Source organism: Bombyx mori, chromosome 7 (assembly GCF_030269925.1).
Source record: "Bombyx mori chromosome 7, ASM3026992v2".
Taxonomy (NCBI): domain Eukaryota; kingdom Metazoa; phylum Arthropoda; class Insecta; order Lepidoptera; family Bombycidae; genus Bombyx; species Bombyx mori.
The window spans coordinates 9,118,858-9,133,105 of NC_085113.1; the positions used below are offsets into that span (position 1 = coordinate 9,118,858).

General features: G+C 38.9%; 1 protein-coding gene across 1 annotated transcript in view; it reads left to right on the plus strand.

Moving 5' to 3' along the window:
• The first annotated feature begins 1,375 nt into the window (after positions 1-1,375).
• LOC101737410 (katanin p60 ATPase-containing subunit A-like 1) overlaps positions 1,376-14,248 on the plus strand; it is a 49,975-nt gene continuing 37,102 nt past the window's right edge. The window contains exon 1 of the mRNA XM_038011985.2: positions 1,376-2,031. Coding sequence (XP_037867913.1) covers positions 1,840-2,031 — 192 coding nt within the window. The 5' untranslated portion in view covers positions 1,376-1,839. The remainder of the gene's footprint in view (positions 2,032-14,248) is intronic.

Sequence of the window (14,248 nt, forward strand, 5' to 3'; positions counted from 1 at the left end):
TTGAGACGCTGTGATAAGAAGATATTAAATAGCTTTCCGCTGCTCGCTACGCCTCCGAGTTGGATTCGACGATTTACCTCTTTTTTTCGAAGTTGGATCTACCTAGCTGGACAATTTGCCCCAAGTAAATATGCTCACCAACAACTTCGAGCCTAGCGCTTCCGATCTTTACTGGGGTGAGCGCTAAGCTTACTAAGGTCATTGAGCATTGCTTTGAGTTCTTCAAAAGTCTCAGCCGTACCCACAATGTGGTCGGCAAAGTGAAGGTGATTATAAGTATTCGCCGTTGATGTTGTGCCGAGTCCTTTCCTGTCAAGAACTTTAAAAATATCCTTCAATGTAGCGGTAAACGGTTCGGAGAAATAACATCTTCCTGCCTCACGCCACGCTGGAAAAGGATGGGTTCAGGAGCCAGGTCGTATAATCGGACTGATATAGTGCGGTTTTCTTACAAACTCATACGAGTCAAAGGCGGTCTCGTTGTCCATAATAAGCTGCAGCGTATTATGTAATTATGGGTATTATTACGTGGTTTTACTTACTAATCCATATGAAATTTAACTTAAAAGCACTTACGAAAATAAGTGTAAAGTAAAAGTAAAAATTAATTAATCTGAGTGATAAAAATAAAGATATCTAGTAAGGGCGGCCCACTTAACGGTGATCATTTGTTTAATTAATTATAAATAAACAAACGACGAACAAATAATTAAAAATAAAAAAATCTGATAATCAAAAAAAGGGGGCCAAATTCAGTGAGCCCTGTAAATAGCATTTATAGTCGGATTTTTTATTAGACGAAGGCAACTGACGTTTACTGTGTTGTCAGTTTTTGATGAAATAAAAATAGTGTTGTGACAAAGTGAACGATGGAAAAAAAACTCCTGAATTAATGAAATTGCCTCGATTGTCTAGTGAATAGTCGGTGTGCCGAATTGCTGATATCGGGTACGGGGTTCAAATTTTAGGAATGCTTTGTACATAGCAACGACTTTTCGACGAAATATTATGTTCCTATAGTATCTACCTGTACCGAATATCGAGTGTTTTAAACATTAAGAAAAACATTGCGAGGAAGCTTGTAAGACTGTCCTATTTCCAATACATCATATAGTTGAAACTATAGATGTATAAAATAGAACAATTATAGGTAGGTAATGAAAATAAAAAAAACTGATTGTAGTTACATACTACTAGTAACATATATTGGAGCACTTTAATACAATTTTATTGTAAAATATAAATTATATTCTTTTATAATTTGAAATTAATGATTAACTCTTCACACTCATTGTTCATTCATGTGATTGAACAAGAACTGAACGCATCACTATTACTTTAAATATAGCAACATTATTTCACAAAGTGACATTAGCTACTATCAGGTGGCTTCGTCTAATTAAAAATCCGACTATAAAAGTTAGTGAACAGTTGTGAAGTGTTCTCAAAGTGAAAGTGACAAAAAAAGACGGCTTAAAAGACTCTTTACCAGGCCACAAAATAATAAAAAAAAATGATGTGACAGGACACTGGACTACTAAATTTTAATAAAATCTATGGATATGACTGTGAACTGACGGATGAAATTTAGAAGTTTGTTTTGTCTAAAAAAATAACTTAAAAATATTTAAATTGTTTAAATTCAATTATGACATAAATTAATAAGTACGTACATCGGATAAGTTCCCCGTATTTAAAACCGCCGGGACAAAAGAAATGCAACATGTTTGTGTGATCATTTGAAGTGCTACATTTGGATCCTTGGATGTCACACGCGATCGTAATCTTCGAAGGGGTCTTAAAGAAGAACCATAACATTTTCAACAGTGGATAAGTTTTATGCACGCAGCGGGAATGACAATAATGGCAGTTTCTGTTGGCGAAATTTGCGAGAACACGAAGTTGGCGAGAGAAATGGCCCTGATGGGGAATTATGAATCGGCGCTGGTTTATTATGAAGGAACTATACAGATGATCCACAGGCTTCTGATCACTATAGCTGATCCCACGCGAAAATCCAAGTGGCAGTTGGTGAGTGCAATAAACTTTTTTTGGAATAAAACCCACAATTAATATAAAATACATCTGGTTTGCCTTGACTGATTGCCGTTTCCATTTAAGTTTAATATTAGCAATCAATAACGGCTTTTTTGAATAAAAGTAGAAGGCCATAAATTGCTCTCAAATACTTTTCTGAAACATTGTTTCCACTCTCTACTTAATGTAAAAAAAATAATTAAGTTTATACTTATATTAATTTTAGACAAGAAATCTTTTGAAGGATTCAAATTCAAATTTCTGTCTTTAATTGAAGTGTATAGAAAAATTATAAGTCAAACGGCAACTTGTGAACAAAAGTAATTGTGAGCTATTATTTTAAATTTTTATGTCAACTGTATCATTTGTGTTAGTAGGCCATTATGTAAAAATACAACAAAAGCTATGCATAACTTTACATCACTTATGTGGCAGGTAGTAAAATAATACAATTACTATGACATAAGTATTATTAATATTCGGTTTCAAGAAATTGCAACATACATAGCTTTTATTAATAAATGTGTTCCTTTATTACTTATAGATGTAATATACAGTACAATAGAGGTATATAAAATAGGCAAATAACAGGTACTTGTGTTTTATATAGTTTGCATAATTACACCATGTATATTTGGCATTTATGTAAATAATCAAAATATATATGCTTTATTTAACAAATTCACATACCAATTATTGTTTCTACGTCAACCTTATTGACTGATAGAATTCCTCTATTGCTATTCCTAATGCTGAAAAGTAGTGTATCAAACATAATTTATATTATATTGTAAAGAAACAAGAAAGGTTGGTTTTTAATTGTTTTTTCACAAAAAACCTACTGGGCTTAAACTAGATACACAATAAATATTCACAATCTTCACAAATGGTTACAACTGGTAATATTCCAGTTAAGTGCCAAACCACAAAATTGAAATTAGAGTGAAAAAGAAATTATACATTTTATAATTATGAAAATGTGATAGAAGATTAACCAAAGACTGATATATAATTTTTATGCTGGAAAAAGTTTTATATGATTAATTCATAATTACATAGATGTTTCTAAAACAAAATGTTCTCTCGGTATCCTATAAAGAAAGCAAATAATAACAAAAGCAATAACATATATCACATAGTTTATGAAATGAAGATTATGAGTCACATCACACTGAATATAGCTTGTAAACTTTGCTGTCGGTTAATTAAAGTACTCCATAACATTTACGTACATTCATTGCATCTATTTTCGTAAATTTACTCAATAAAGTCTCTTTCCACTTATATCTTAAATAATATGTTTCATTTCTTAAAATGAAAATATAGATATTAAAGTATGTGTTTAAATGTAATTGAGGCTACTTTTAGATTTTATATTTTTTGAACACTTTATGATTTTTGTGGGTATGAAACATTAAAACCCAAAAGTCAATAAATACTTTTGCTGTATGATTATTGTCCACAGTAAATATGTTCAAGTTGAAAAGTTGATGCATGGATGTATGACTTATTCTTTCATACACATAATATTTCATTATTTCTACAAATAAGCGTATTTTAACTATGGATGAAGAAATACAATAAAACATAGTAACAGTAAGAAAATGACAAAAGACTTTTTTGTTGTTTGAACAGACATTTTATGTTTGGAATTGCATGTCTCACTGAATGCGTTCATATTATTTGTCATGAATAAGAATTTAAACAAATAAGTATTTATGCTTCGGTGAGCAAAAAGCAAGGTCTGCATTCGCAAGTAATAGCTTATGGGTGTAATTTTATGTAAATCATTTTGCAAATAAAAGCTAATGATACATAAATCACCTTGGTACCTCATATTTACTATTATTTTAAATTATCAATTTTATTATTTTTATTATTTATCTTTGATGACTTTTGTGTATAAATGCTTTAAAACAAGTTTAAAGCCCTATGATCTTCTCAGTGAATCGCGTTTCCAATCCGGTGGTAGTTTATGCGAAGCACTGCTCTTGCTAGGGCTAGTGCTTGAAGCCCCGTGAGTTCACCTACTCGCCCTGTGAATCTAGTAATGACCCTTCGAGGTCACTAAAATAGGTAGGGAAAAAAGCCCTATAAGGTACCGGTGTGCTAGTCGTAATAATCAACAACGTGGTGATTAGTAAATCCCTAGGGTTGGTGCTGCTCACATTGAATTGGTTCTGGTTCTGCCTCTGCGCGATTACGGATCCTCCCGATCCATTAACGGTGCTTTTAGGTACCTCAAGCACCGGTCACCGTCTTCGCCGAACCCGTCGCTTGCGTCGAAGGGCTCGGTGACTACATTAACCCATAGACACAGCCTACTGATTTTCTCGCCGGATCTTCTCAGTAAATCGTGTTTCCGATACGATGGTAGATTCTGCGAAGCACTGCTCTTGCTAAGTCCATTGTTAGAAACACCTCCGGTTTGAGCCCCGAGAGCTCACCTACACGCTAGGGTAATGCTGATATAGCCGCTCAAGGATATCAGCATAGGTAGGGAAAAAAACTCGGGGATACGAGTTATGTATGATCAAAGCAGCTTTCTCGCGTTCGTGGTTCAGTGTGCCTTTGAGGTAGGGCGCCGAGGAAATTAGTCTTCTCACGAAACACGTCTCGTTTGGAACCTCTGGGTCTGCGGAGGGACTTCGGTTCCCTCTGTATTTTGTACCGTATGTTCCATGGGGAGTGCTCTGAGGAATTGTTTGAGATGATACCGGCATCTCGTTTTTACCATCGCACCGCCCGCCACCGGAGTAGAGTTCATCCATACTACCTGGAGCCACTGTGGTCATCCACAGTACGTTTCCAGAGGTCTTTTTGGCCACGTACCATCCGGCTATGGAATGAGCTCCCCTCCACGGTGTTTCCCGAGCGCTATGACATGTCCTTCTTCAAACGAGGCTTGTGGAGAGTATTAAGCGGTAGGCAGCGGCTTGGCTCTGCCCCTGGCATTGCTGAAGTCCATGGGCGACGGTAACCACTCACCATCAGGTGGGCCGTATGCTCGTCTGCCTACAAGGGCAATAAAAATCGCCCCCTGTCTACCCTGTGAAGGTATAAAAGTAAATTGAGGATAATACTGCTACGAACGGAGAAACAATAGTCCATCGACCGCCACAGCCTAACACATCCATATACTATGATTAATATTGTCATACAAGATGTGATTAATGGCTGAAAAGACTATTTTCAAACATAATCTCTTTGGCTTGCATGACGATCCTCCACTCGACTTCTTTTTTTTTTCCTACCTAAGCTGATAGCCTTAGAGGCTATTTCAGCGGAACCGTGACTAGTAGATGAGCTCACGGGGCTCAAACCTGATGACGTTGCTAACACGAACCCTAGCAAGAGCCGTGCTTCGCAGAATCTACCACCGGATCGGAAATGCGACCCACTGAGAAGATCCGGCGAGAAACTCAGTGGGCTGTGTCTGAGAGTTAATTTACTCGTCGAGCCCTTCGTCGCAAGCGACGGGTTCGACGAGAACGGTGACCGGTGCTTGAAGTACCTAAAAGCACCGTTAGTGGATCGGGAGGATCCGAGATGACGTGTTTTGGGCGACGTCGACTGCTTTCCATTCTGTCCGCAGGATCGGGAATGTAGTTACCGGCGGTCACGATGAGAGGGTTCTCGTGTCGTGCCGCTTTATCGAAGTGGCGCATCGACGCCGACTGCAAATACTTACTGACGGACTCTAAGTCCAGGTCGTCATGGAGGTCGACGTTCCTGACGAACCACGGGGCTCCGACGGCTATCCTGCAAAAACGGGATTGAATAATCTGGAAGGATTTTAAGGGAGTGCGCGCCGCGTGAGCGAACACTACACTTGCATAGGTCATGACGGGGCGTATGCAAGTTTTGTAGAGTGTCACCTTATTTCTAAGGGACATTTTACTTCGCCTGCATATCATCGGGTACAGACGTCCTAGAATGAAGGCGGCACGGTCGCGTACCGTCTTGATGTGGGGGCGGAATGTCATCCTACTGTCGAGGGTGACGCCTAAATATTTGACCTTCGGGGCCCACGGTATGGGCTGGTTGAACATCGTGATTGGGCGAATGGCGGAGGCGGAGGTGTTGACGCGCCTAGTCGGGAGAGGGATGCTCAGCGTGGTGTTCGGAGGGCGACCCCTTCTGAAGAGCACCGCTGTGCTTTTCGTGGGCTTGATGTCGATGCGCCACTTCCGGAACCACTGTCCCATGGTGGTAGCTGCGGTCTGAAGTCTTCGATGAAGCAACGCCTACACGAGTAATAGATGGCGGTGTCATCGGCGAAGACCGCCAGATGGGTCTCCGGAGATCGGGGTATATCATTGATATACAAACTGAATAGTAACGGGGAGAGGGCGGAGCCTTGCGGGACTCTGGCTGTGACGTGACGGGGGCGGGAACGCGTTCCCTCGACTCGGTATCGGAACGAACGGTTCGACAAGTAGTCTCGTATGATTAGCACGAGTCTGTCTGGTACTCCCATGTTATACAGTTTGTATATCAAACCGTTGTGCCAGACTTTGTCGAACGCTTTCGCTATATCGAAGAAGAGGGCTCCTGTCGGGATGGGTTTCCGCCTATTCAGCCCTAGTAGTATGTGCTCCGTGAGGCGGTGCACTTGATGGACGCACGAGTGTCTGGCGCGGAATCTAAACTGCTCGTCTATAAGAATTTTGTTCGCGGTAACGAAGTCCCAGAGGCGTTTACGAAGGAGCCGTTCGTATAGTTTGCCTATCGCTGGGAGGAGACTGATGGGGCGGTAACTCGCGGTTTCGTTCTTTGGTTTGCCCGGCTTGTGTATGCCGATAACGTCAGCTTCTTTCCACGCCGCGGGAAAGATGCAGTTCGTCATAGCAGCATTTAAAATGGTGGCCAACATCGTTATTAGTTGGGCTGGTAACAATTTTAGCGCGCGGTTGCGGATGCCGTCGGAGCCTGGAGCTTTTCGTGGTTGTAGGCTATCGATCGCGTCCTTAACCTCGGAAGTGGTAATGGGGGGTAACGCGTCCGAGGGCGGCAGGGAAGCTCTGCGCTCGACCTCTCTGTCGACTAACTCGGTGTGTTCGGGGTCCGCGTGTTGAGTGCTGGTGATGCACTGCTCTTGCAGTGCATCGGCCAGCAACTCTGCCTTGTCATCGTCATCGTAAGCCGGTGGTTGGCCTGAGGCGCGTACGAGAGGCGGCATAGTGGCGATAGTTTCGGACTTGAGGGTCCTAGCTAGTCGCCAGTATGCTTGGTGAGTGGGCGCGAGTTCTTCTAAATAACTATCCCAATTTTCATTTCGGGCGTCGCTTAGGCGGGATTTGACCTGCCGCTGTAGGCGACGCATCCGAGTCCGGTTTGAGTCCGTGGGATAACGATCGTAGGCCCGGATTGCCGCGTTCCTGACTCTTACGAGATCCCTAAGCTCGGGGGAAAGTCTGATGCGGTGGAAGCAGTCCTCCACATCGACTTGTTTTAAAGATCTTATGATCGCGGTCGAGACGTGATCGGTGAAGACGTTTATGGATTCGACCGCGTCCTCGGGGGATGGAGTTGAATCCGGGCCGCAGGGGACTCCACTCGACACTACCACCATATAACACACACTGTAATGGTGGTAGGACCTCTTGTGAGTCCACGGGTAGGTACCAACTTATTTCTGCCGTGAAGTTGCGTGTCAATTTAAAGAGTGGAGCAACTGTCGTAACTATACTGAGACCTTAGAACTCATATCTCAAGGTGGGTGACGGCATTTACGTCGTTGATGTCTATGGGGTCCAGTAACCACTTAACACCAGGTGGGCTGTGAGCTCGTCCACGTCGAAGCAATAAAAATATACACTCGCGAGCAAAAGTTTGGAATCACTTACTTGAAATTGGTTCCGCGCGATCTTGTGTACTAAATATTTTTTTGATAATCATAAAAATGAGATCATTTTAAAGGTTCAACTCTTATCTTAAAACTGATTACAAATTCATTAAAATCAAGCCCGTATTTAAGAAGCTATCCCGGATTAAGTGAAGGAATAACGAAAAAGACGTGTTTCAATTGATTAATACGTCGCGAGTTGCAACCTATTGACCCCTATAAAAGCACCTGTTATCGGATTTTCTTTATCAGTCGACTTTCACACGTTGTCCGGTACACATCTTCGCTACTTTTGACCCTTTACCTTGTACGACAATGTAGACAACACCTACAGAAACAGCACAATCGTAGCCCTATTGCAAGAAGGGCTCAACCAGCGGGTTGTCGCTCGTCGGCTCTACATAAGCCAGTCCTGTATTACAAAAGCTTGCAAGCGCTTTCGGGAGATTGGTAGCTTTATCCCGAGACCAAGATCTGAACGGCGCCGGTGCACATCGGATAGGAATGACCGTTTTATCGTGTCAATCTCTCTCCGAAATCGGCATTTACCTAGTGTCGACGTCCAACAGGAGCTCCGAGATGTTCATGGGGTAGCAGCCAGCGAGTGGATAGTTCGTCGACGACTAAAGCAAGCGAATCTGACTGAATTCTGCTGGAACATGTCGTTCCCTATGCGGGATATACCGGTGATAACTTCTCCTTATGCACGATAACGCTCGTTGTTTCACTGCCCGTGTAATAACTGAATACTTTGAAGAAGTCGGTATCGCCACATTGGACTGGCCCGCGCTCATCCTTGACTTGAATCCTATTGAGCACGTGTGGGATGAACTGAAGAGAAAGGTTCGTTCCAGAACTCCTGCTCCTTCAATGTCTGAATGAGCTGAAATCGGCGTTGATTGAGAAGTGGGAAGATATCCCACAAGAATCAATTCAAAAGCTGATCAGGTTTATGAAGAATCGTCTTCAAGCAGTTATTAGGGCGAGGGGAGGGAACACAATGTACTGACACTTAATTTTAAGGCTAAATAATTTTTTTGTGTATTAATTTTTGTTGTTTCATTCATTCATTATTTTACCATATTTCCTTGTTTTCCTACCTCCTTCACTTAATCCGGAATAGCTCCTTAACAACTGGCTCGATTTGAATTAATTAGGTATCAATTTAAAGCTGATAGTTGTACCTTTAAAATGATGTAAATTTATGATAATTAAAATTTTATTTAGTAAGCAAGATCGCGCGGAACCAATTTCCAGTAAGTGATTCCAAACTTTTGCTCGCGTGTATATATAAAAAAAAACGTTATAAATCTTTGACCTTTTAAATTACATATTATTATATCGTAATACATTTTTTCACCCTCGTAATTCACCCTTAAATCCACAAAGCTCTAGCAAGTAAAATCTAAAATATTATTACGATGGCCCAAATAAGCAACAACCTAGTTTCGAACAGGCATCAGAAACAGCGATAAAGCTACCATTTGTATAACTCCTAAAAGCAACACGCGAACTCTCAAGAAACTCGTAGGAGTTTTCTGTGAAATAAATTCTTGAGTGGGTCCTTAAATTCCATATTTTATCGATAATCAGGGTAGTGCGGATATCACCTTCAGGCTACTAAAAAACAGAGCCTAGAAGAAAAAAATAATAGTCTTCTGATAGGTATATTTTCTTATAGCATAAGCCTGTGAAGTTATTTAGATGTAAAAAAATATACTTGTATACTATTAGAACTCTTTATCAAGAGTTGTTTTGGTAATCACTACATAGTATATAACAAAGTCGCTTTCTCTGTCCCTATATCTATCCCTATGTATGGTAAAATCTTTAAAACTATGGAACGGATTTTGATGCGGTTTTTTTTTTAATTGATAGAGTGATTGAAGAGGAAGGTTTATATGTATAATAACGTCCATTAAATAGTGGAGAAATCAATAATAAATTACAGTCTCCGAAGCGAAGCGAGGGCGGGTCGCTAGTGTATTATAGTTTTCAGCTCCATCTACTTTAGATAATAGGTAAATAGATAGAAATTTTAATCATAAACTAATCGAGTAATTTTGGGCACATCATCGCGACTGTATCATTTGAAAGGTAAAATTTCTTAATATTTGTCTAAAATAAATGTGAAAACTACATTCTGATTGGGGGCGTTAAGTACTACTTGGAAAACGAGTCCGTTTATGGAGTATGTGTCTATAACCAGTCTGCCACGGATCAAATCAATTAAATGCCCATTCAAGATATACAGTGAATAACAGGGTTGCGTATTCAAATTATTGTAACGGTCGAGGTGGTATAAATATATCAAACATCTTATGTTATCTATATAGAAATCCTCTGCTCTGATTTGAAACCGCTTTCTTTTAAATTTTTTCGTAATAGAAATACATGTTCCGTTACGAATATGGTCGAATTTCGATCATTAGACGAACATTAATATAAACTAGAGGTCCCGCAGTAGTCGAAATTCGACTATAATTAATTGGTATTGTAAGTTTGTACATTATTATGATTGTATTTTATACTTCTATAATCACAAATTTCGCCAAGGCTACACTATAAAAAAATATTAATAAAGACAAACAATATTTAATCTATTTTCAATTTGACCACAGACATCAAGAACAAAAGTTTGACTATAAATAGTATGCATGCGTGTGTGCGTCAAATACATGGTATGTAGTATGTGTAATGTTTTCTTTATTGATTTAATGTATCTTTTATGCAGTATTTTAAAAAAATATTAGCATTGTGCACTTCTTCTCTATATTCTCTATAAGTGTGGAAAATTTCATACTCCTCCGTCCGCGCAATTTTCGTAAAAAGGGATACAAAGTTTTTGCTTCACGAATTAATATATATAAAAAAAAAATTAAAAAAAAATTGATAAATGGCCAAAAGAATTCTTGACATAATATAATATTGAGTGGTGGTCAAAACCCAGACGGTCGCTAGCATATTTGGAAGACAAGTCTGGGATGTTCTCTTCAGCCGTGATTTGAATGTCTTAACTATTTGTCTCCAGAAATGTTCTCTGAAGTGTCGTTACATTAGTGTTATCCTTGTCTTTGTCTACTATACTATTTCCATTTCTTTATTTTCTCGATGACAGTTTTATTTTGATAGTTGTAGACCAAATAAGTAATGATATCGATGACTCTGCTATGACCTTGTACGTGCGTAAGCGTCATATTTTTATTAAATAATGTATACATAATGTAAAAAAGACGCTCCTTCCAGTTTCCACAGGAGCTATCATCGAGAAAATAAAGAAATTGAAATAGAATAACAACAGATATTCTTTAAGATCGTTATTAATAAAAACGTTGTTATTTAGAAAAAAAATATTATGTACTCAATCGAACATAATCAATGCAGATAACTCAGATTAATACGGCAACCCAATTAAGGATTAGTGATAAATAGTTAATAAATAATGAATAGTTTAATAATAATAATAATGATCACGTGCCTCATCGGTCGAGCGAAGATGAAAAAAATTATCTATCAACCCTACTATAGTCATAGCTTTCGAACCATTATAGACGAGTCGGACGTGTTTCGAGCTATATCGCCATTGTGCACGACTTGAAACCGAGAAACGGCAATCTAAACTGGATCTTGAAGGTTCTTACAACCTTGCAAGTAACATGTGTTCGATTTGCAAAGCGAATGTATCACTTGCATGGTCTCTCTGAGGACTTCGTTAACAAAAAACTCAGTGCAACCTTCAGTACATTGTGTTGGTTTTTGGTTTTAATATGGTAACGGTGCTTTTAGGTACCTCAAGCATCGGTCATCGTACTCGTCGAATCCGCTTGCGACGAAGGGCTCGACGACTAAATTAACCCTCAGACACAGCCCACTGAGTTTCTCGCCGGATCTTCTCAGTGGGTCGCGTTTCCGATCCGGTGGTAGATTCTGCGAAGCACGGCTCTTGCTAGGGTTCGTGTTAGCAGCGTCGTCAGGTTTGAGCCCCGTGAGCTCACCTACTAGTTAAGGTTCCGCTGATATAGCCTCTCAAGGCTATCAGCTTAGGTAGGAAAAAAAGTTTTAATAATTACGCAACATTTAAATTCACATAATCTAAATTACGAAATCGTTGGGCCCAACTCCTCGATCAGGTTATCCTACGCTGAATAAATTATAGATTTACTTATGCATTCAACGCAAAATAATTCTTGGATTCGGTATGTCGAAAACGAGATAATTATTATCTTACATTGATCTAATATGTAGTTGGCATAGCTCTCGATGTTCCACAGCTGATTCAAAGACATTCAAATTTAGAATTCGTAATGCTTTTTTACAACATATCAATACTTTTTTATTTATAAAAAGGCTATTATATTAAGCAACATGCCTAAATTGGACGTTATCACTAACTTTGGTGATATTTACGAATTTAATATCTCAATAACAATCATTTTGTGTAAAAGTCAGCTCCGCAGAATCTAGTTATTAGAATATTCAAACAGCACTTTGTTGAGAGGTATCGAAATTATTCAGTTCTCTTGTGGCCAAATAGAAATAAAATAAATATGTATATAAAATTCTCCGTGCATTATCATCACAATATAATTTAAGTCTCATCAGCACAATGATGCTTTATATAGCTAAACGAATGGAACACTTGTTCCGATGTCCTTGCAGATCGATAAAACAGCAGTTTTTTTTTTTTTGTTAGTGAAACCCAACAAAGGCTATTTAGGATTCCGTATAACGAAAACAAACTGCCGACGAAGTATCACCGCCAGTCCGTATGAGTGTCAAATTAGTTACCATAGATACGACATTCTAAACAGTATTTTATTAACGGATTCTAGGGCTAATTTCAATAATAATGATCACTAACACAGGTGGTTCATCCAAAAGTTATTGATCCGTGTTTCTTTCTTCATATACCACCTGTCGGCTATGTATCGCGCTTTATACAGAACCAAACAATAAGAAATCAATTATACTTATCAGACTCTTATGAGTAAGCGCTTTTATTCACGATTATGACGTAATTGTTCCGCTAGTTTCTGACACCTGTGAAAATTTAGACTAGACCCAGTAACCTTCAAGCGGTTCTAAGATACAATCTTGTCATTTTATATTGTTTTTTTTTTTAATTTTTTCATTTACGAAATATTAACGGCCGTCCGGTGTAGTGGTAAGTGACATGGTCACTACACAAGGGGGTCGCGGGTTCGAATCCCGCCAAGGGAAGATATTTGTATGATAAATATAAATGTCTTTTCCAGGGCTATGGATGTATATTAAATATATGTATGTGTATAATAAAAATCTTACATTTATATCCGTTATCTGGTACCTGTAACACAAGTTCTTTACGAACTTATCACGGGACCAGTTAACGTGGCGTGATTGTTAGTAAATATTTATTTATTTATTAAAACGCATATGTGAAAATTTCAATTTAGTTTCCAAATCCGTAATTAACATATTAAGTTGTGTTTTCATTTATATTTTGATCATAGCTCGACGTATTCTAGTATTATTAGTGGTAGTCCTTTTTATGAGCTCGCAGATAGGTGTCCCATCATAACACATACATCAGCTCGCCGAGTCTCTCTGAGTTCCAATTGGAAGGGTCGCAGGTGGAGGGCAGCCTTTATACATCAGAATCGCGACTTTGACCACATGTCTAAGATTTTAATATGACAGGAACAGTGGAAATATTCCATTCCCGATACTTTTAGTGCAGCCTAGTAGAACATATATACTACAACTATTTTCTATCTATACATATGCGCGTCATAACGACAAAAATTCACTCAGAAGTAACAGTAAGACACTCATCACTTTTAATTATTATTCTCATAATCCTCTCGCAGGTCTGCTGGAAGAGATTTCTTAAAGAAATAAGCAGCGCCTTTGTACATAATTTTCCTATTACTCTGTACTATGTCATATTTTCTGTGTGTACATAAATAAATAAATAAAATAATATCGATCTATCAGGTCTTTTAAGCGAGAAAGGAAGGGATAAGTTAAATAAATATATTTCATAGCCAATCTGTTATACAAATAACGGTTTTCCGGAAGCGATAAAGCGTAGAGACAGATACAAAGCGAAATCTCCGATAACGCTACTCCAAATCGGATCGCAACAATGAGAAAGAAAGTAATAAACGCTTTGATCGCACCGTAAAATATCGCTTAAATAATCAAGTTAGGCCATGCCCCATGCTGTGACACAGTTCAGCGCAGCGTAGGAACGATTTAGGCGAAGACAGAGCAGATTTTGTGACGTATAAACGTAGATTTTTAAATGGTTACTGAATGCGCCACCCACCTTGAGATATAAGTTCCAAGGTCTCAGTATAGTTACAACGGCTGCCCCACCCT